The sequence below is a fragment of the Electrophorus electricus genome, chromosome 2 (assembly GCF_013358815.1).
Source record: "Electrophorus electricus isolate fEleEle1 chromosome 2, fEleEle1.pri, whole genome shotgun sequence".
Classification (NCBI taxonomy): domain Eukaryota; kingdom Metazoa; phylum Chordata; class Actinopteri; order Gymnotiformes; family Gymnotidae; genus Electrophorus; species Electrophorus electricus.
The window spans coordinates 12,386,488-12,392,339 of NC_049536.1; the positions used below are offsets into that span (position 1 = coordinate 12,386,488).

The 5,852-nt window shown below is 41.7% G+C and overlaps 2 protein-coding genes and 1 non-coding gene across 3 annotated transcripts; 2 read left to right on the forward strand and 1 right to left on the reverse strand.

Moving 5' to 3' along the window:
- Window positions 1-727: 727 nt before the first annotated feature.
- Window positions 728-2,583, reverse strand: commd9 (COMM domain containing 9). Its single transcript, XM_027004071.2, has 6 exons — window positions 2,495-2,583; window positions 2,014-2,139; window positions 1,781-1,920; window positions 1,660-1,694; window positions 1,472-1,575; window positions 728-1,362 (listed from the first exon to the last, which is right to left on the reverse strand). The coding sequence occupies exons 1-6, from the start codon at window positions 2,543-2,545 to the stop codon at window positions 1,225-1,227; spliced, it is 594 nt and encodes a 197-aa protein (XP_026859872.2). The 5' UTR covers window positions 2,546-2,583; the 3' UTR covers window positions 728-1,224.
- Window positions 2,584-2,800: 217 nt separating this feature from the next.
- rpl18a (ribosomal protein L18a) lies at window positions 2,801-5,510 on the forward strand. The gene is made up of 5 exons (XM_027004072.2): window positions 2,801-2,909; window positions 3,781-3,960; window positions 4,319-4,448; window positions 4,876-4,985; window positions 5,361-5,510. Exons 1-5 carry the CDS (start codon window positions 2,892-2,894, stop codon window positions 5,451-5,453), a joined length of 531 nt encoding a protein of 176 aa, XP_026859873.1. The 5' UTR covers window positions 2,801-2,891; the 3' UTR covers window positions 5,454-5,510.
- On the forward strand, window positions 4,550-4,686 carry LOC113573678. Its single transcript, XR_003410229.1, has one exon. It is a non-coding gene; the product is annotated as a small nucleolar RNA SNORA68 (small nucleolar RNA).
- Window positions 5,511-5,852: the final 342 nt, after the last annotated feature.

Sequence of the window (5,852 nt, forward strand, 5' to 3'; positions counted from 1 at the left end):
TGTCATAACTACAATTAATTTTGACCATGTTATTGCCTTGTTAAAAGTTGCATGAAAGGTGAAACAGTGAAGAGTCAGCTCTCCTATCTCCAGAGAGTGTGCTGCAACTGCGTACTGTCCTTGGTGTGTCTTGTGCTTGGATGAAATATGGTTAAAGGTCCAGTATCACAATATAAGGCACAGGTAACCAATCAACCCTGGCAACTGAGTGTGTGCCAGACTGTGGTCCAGAAAGAGGACAGACTGGAGATAAATAAACAATGGGAGGGCTTATATGAAAACCTAAGCAGGGGAGAGAGGGGTGGTCCACACATTTGGGGTAGTGAATAATGTATTGAAACAGAAGTCACCAACTGCCGTGTGGGAGGATACAAGCCCTCTATTGGAATGGAATGCTTCGAACCTTCACATAGTTGACTAATAGCACGTACGCTGTGCCAAAACTGTCTTGTTTTAAGTGTTCCTCCCATATTGTTGCCGAGATCCAAGGCCAAACACTAGACACAGTATAGAACACAGCTTGGAAACAGCTGAAAGTTCCATAGTTCAAGCCGTTACTTATTTTACCAAACCTCTCCAGTCCCTATCGAATCCAATTACAGGCTTTTAAATACTTGCCTACAAATACTTTTAAAACTAAAATACCCCTTTTCTCTACTAATCTACTTCATTATTCTGATTATTCTCTAAAAAGCTTGATTTAAAAAAAAAAATCACATTTAATGAATCAGTTTTGTTTTTTTTATTTTACAGTGCTGTTATTTTTACATAAAGTAACAACATTATGCGTATTCTGAAGGTTAGTTTGCAAACTAATGCATTTTCTAAATTGTAAAGCGCATTCTTTTGGAGAAAAACAAAACCTTTAGAAATTGAAAGACACACCATTATTTTCATTAACCTGTTTGAATGTCAGTTAGGGCACCTGTGAAGACCTTGCAGTAGGTTCCTACTGCAAAGGCAAGAATGCTAGCTGGGTTATTCTCTTATACAACACATCAGCCAGTTATTAGCAATTCCAGGTGGTCCTAACTGCATTTCCGAGCACTTGGCCTGCCCAATGGTGCTGTGTAGCTGACAGTCCAGAAATGATGCAAAGTCTTCCAACCTATTTGTATGAGGACTGGAAATATGAGATCAGGGAGTAGTGAGTGACACTGGTAATTAGTAGCTAAACTGAAGATTGGGTATGGGTGTGTATCTCTAGTGTGAAGCCGATCCAAACTATCTTCCAGCTACAGCGGAAAGCTGATCCCTGACACGGCCCAGGCCGTCCAGCATGGTGTCCATGGTTTCTTTGCTCAATTCCACAGTAACTGAAGACTCACATGGACTGCTGTTGATATGAGGTGAGTCCTGGATCTGAAACATCCATGCAAATACACAAAAGACAGAATAAATACCTCTTCTGTCTGCAGAGCTAATGTAAAATGTACTACTGTAGAACTGATTGCTGTCTACTCCACCATACCTTCATGCTCAAAATACAGGTAGGCACAGCCATGCGACTCACAGAGTCTGAACATGTCTTTATGTCCACTCTCCACTCCATATCTACAAGCTGTGGCAAAGAGACTACAGCACAAACACAGGAAAACTGTTGGAGTTGCATGCTCTAATAATCACAACCAAACAACTAGTCACACACCCAGTACGCACTCTGATTGGCCAAGGCTTCATTTCTCCAGATCACACTGAAAAAAAATTGAGAAACTGAGAGAAGATACAGAAATAACCTGACTTTGAAGGATTATGTTCATTCTACAATGACTATAAAAACCTTTGCTCCAGCAGGATCTTGGTGATGAGATTTTTGAGGTTTGAGTGGAAAGTATCTGGGAAAATGGCCAGGATTTGTTCTGGCGTTGTTAAGTTGTGGAACACGACGTGATGCGAGAGTAGGTGAAAAGCTGTCAGCAACTGAAAAAGAAAGACTTGCAATTAAACGCCTTTGATGCTAACCGATGAAGATTATCGTAAAACTACCGGCGCCCATTCAGCCCACAGGCTCACCTGCGACGCTTGATCACTGGACACAGACAGGAGCCGCACGGTGCCGTCCACCAGAGCCCGCGACTTGTGTGTCTTCAACGGGAAACTGTCAGTACACAGCTGTCGTACTACGTCTTTGGATGGGGCCTAAAATAAGTAATTTATGCAAAAGGTAAATCAAATCTGGAAATGGGTAGCATCTTATGTTCCTGAAACAGTAAAGAAAGAATCTCAAATAGTGGCATGGTTCTTAGTTTCCTTAATCCAGAAATCCACAATATACTAAGACTCAGGCGAATGTAAAGCAAATCGATTGGCATAAAATTACAAAATAAACTAGGTATTCAAGTATTTGCAGTTATCACAGTAGTGTTGTCAATGCAATTTAACTCCGTGCTGTGGAAAAAAAAAACACCAATGCAACGAATATCTAAAATGTAACTTCCAATAACTAATTTTGAAATAAAAATAAACCCCTTTTAAAAGTTAGCTGGATCCATACCTTTAATAAGAGCTGCAATGAACTGAAGTGCCTTTCCGCGATTGGAGACATCTTGAACTGACTCCGCGAACGTGCCTGTCACGTGATCAGATATGTCATGGCGCTGATTTCGGTGCCTGATTTATTACCCATTGGCCTTTTTTCGCGCAAGTGACATTTACATCGCAAGCTATGTGCAGCAGCAACATAACACAAATATTTTGTGCTTCGCTTCCCTGGAGTGCAGATGTATACCAGAAGCATAATTCAGCATACGCAATTCCTATATTGTAAACGGTAGGCGGCGCACATACGCATTAAGTTTGTAATTGTGAAGCAGGAGAAGAAGAAGAGCGGCTTGACGTAGTGTCCGCTCCCTCGCGACTTCCTTTTGCACAGTGGCAGTCAGCGAGACACCATGAAGGCGTCTGGCACAGTACGTAATTGTCACTTTTAAGCAACTGATTTTCATTGTAGTCTCTGGTTTAAGTGCTGTAATACAGCATAACACAGTAAGGCTACGACTGTCCTTTACATTCTGCGCATTTGATATATGAATGTTGTATACGTCCTGCTTTAATACGGGAGTTGGGGGTCCAACATGGCGTCCGACAATGCGTTCGGAAACCATGCGGTGTTGTCAGTGTATTAAGTGAATATATTTACTATCTGTTCACCAAACCATAATATCCATCGCTGAGGACTGCAAAAAATAACTGCACAAGATCACCCTCGTTCCAAAGCAAACTTTATCCGAGTATGGTCTTGTGCGTGCGTGCTAGTGGTGAATTAGCTACCTAGATAAATGGCTAACTAGAAAACACAATTAGCTCTGTTAACATTGTCTGCATCTTATTGCCAATATAATATTGCACACCAAGACGTGGTAGTGCCTCTGTGTTCACGTCGAGTTGAATCTATTAAAATCAATAAAGCAACGTTTTTGAGTAAAATTTCGAAGTTGAGGTAAAAATCTAGCGGGTGCGGCGCCGTAGTAACTAAAACCCATCGTAGATGCTCCAATCCATTACGAGCTTCTCTGTAAAACTGAAGATTGGTAGTAGCTGGTGTAGAACATGCAGAAAGCAATGTATGACAAAGTTGTACGTTTGTGACAGAATTGGCTAGTGTTGATGCCTTTGGAGTAAGCTGTTTTGCAGGAGACATTCAGTTACAATATTGAGTTGCAAATAAAACGCTCACGCAGCATATCTAGTTTGTAACTGAACTGGTGTTTTGATGTTTCTTGGCATTGGTGTAATTCAAGTCTGAAATAAATAACAGGTTGATGTTTTGTTTCCTTCCAGCTTAGGGAGTACAAAGTTGTGGGGCGTCTGTTGCCCTCTGCCAAGAATCCGACTCCTCCTCTGTATCGCATGAGGATCTTTGCCCCAAACCATGTGGTGGCCAAGTCTCGCTTCTGGTACTTTGTCTCCCAGCTGAGGAAGATGAAGAAGGCTTCTGGAGAGACTGTGTACTGTGGCCTGGTAAGAGCACAACCTGATTGATCTTGCTGCAAAGATGTTGGAGCTCAAGGCCTGGAGGACCACAAGTTTACAGCTTTTTTTTTTTTTTTGGGTGGTTGACTACAGACCGGATTAAATGCTTTAATGGATAGTGACTTTAATGACCTTGTTGAAAAGATTAACTGTTTTTTTTCTTGACACTAGGCCGTGAAGTGTTGATACCTGTTCTCTAACAGGGATTATTTTAACCAGATGGGGCCCCTTTGTTGTCCCTTGCAGATAGCAATAAACTGATCATTATAGAAGTTCAACTAATTTTGTGGAACTGTCATTCCTAAGTGGTTTGTTTAGCTGTAGGCCTCCCTCTTGTCCTGTACAGGTTCATGAGAAGAGTCCCCTGAAGGTGAAGAACTTTGGCATCTGGCTGCGTTACGACTCCCGCAGTGGCACGCACAACATGTACCGCGAGTACAGAGACCTGACCACCTCTGGAGCAGTCACCCAGTGCTGTAAGTTCTGCCGGCCAGGGCAGCACATGGCAGTGACATCGCAGGGCTTGCATGCTGAGATGACACTTCATAGGAAATTAGATAACACTATTTTCCCAAACATGGCACACAAACCCAAAGTTCATTATTTTCCATGTATAATGTTCTTGCTATGTGTGCGCACAGGAAAACTCAAGGACCTTGTCGCCTTTCATAAGCTGTGTTGTGCTAGTGAAAGTGAATTCAAGGTTCAACATATCAAAATGCCATTTTTTTCATGAATGTCTAACTTCAACACCAACAGGAAGCTATTCTTTAATTGGGAGTCTAGATCCATGTGAATTCTTGGATGACCGATTTTGTTGGGGCTTAGTAATAGCTTAACATTAAATTATCATGTTGTCATGTTCTCTGCTCTTAAGTTTTCCTTCTGCTTAACTGTGTTCAGACCGGGACATGGGTGCTCGTCACCGTGCCCGTGCACATGCCATTCAGATCATGAAGGTGCAGGTGATCCCAGCCAACAAATGCCGCAGACCTGCTATCAAGCAGTTCCATGTAAGTGTTTGTTCTTTCCCTTCTACCGAAATGCTTACTGTGTTTTGCCTCAAGATGGGCCCTGGGCTTGGTGCTGATACAGAAGTTGTTAGTGAACATGTTACAGCAGTTTTTAACATGTCAGTGTGGAGCGCGTGGGTTAGATGCACTAGTCAGCAGGTCTCTCACTGGACTGGTGCTGTGACCAGCTTCAGTTTAAAACCTGTAAGAAAAAAATGGCCAAATTCCTCTTCCAGATCAAGTCTACCATCTTACAATCTGGCGGCTTTAACAATTGGCAACATACCAACGTGAAGTCTGAGTGGCTTTTTTTTTTTTTTTTTTTTTAAAGAACATGACCCTTAGTTAACGATGGTCCTTGTCTCTGTCTAACAGGACTCCAAGATCAAGTTCCCCCTGCCCCACAGGGTTCTGCGCAAGCAGCACAAGCCCCGATTCACCACCAGGAGACCAAACACATTCTTCTAAATTGTATGTTTATGCTGTTCAGTTTACTGGGGAATTAAAAAAAAAGAACAAAAACTGCAGCCTTGTCTGACTGTTTTTGGGGGCAAATATGGATGTACCGGCTTCAAATTATTTTAAAAAGCACAAGATGTGGAAACCTTTGCATCAGGTCATCTTAATTTAGGGTGCTGAATGTTAAGTCAACAGTACAGAGTTAACAATCCAGTTCTGGTCATTGTAAGACATTTTTGTGCCAAATGAAGATTTATTTGAACTTAAATGTAATGTTTGGTCCTCTGTCAAACCTTAAACATAAAAAATCCACTGAAGAGTTGGAGCTCTTCTAGGAATACAAGTTACAAACCATAGGAAAATAAGTTTTGAATTAGTAGCAAGAAACTTCATCTTATGGGATAATTA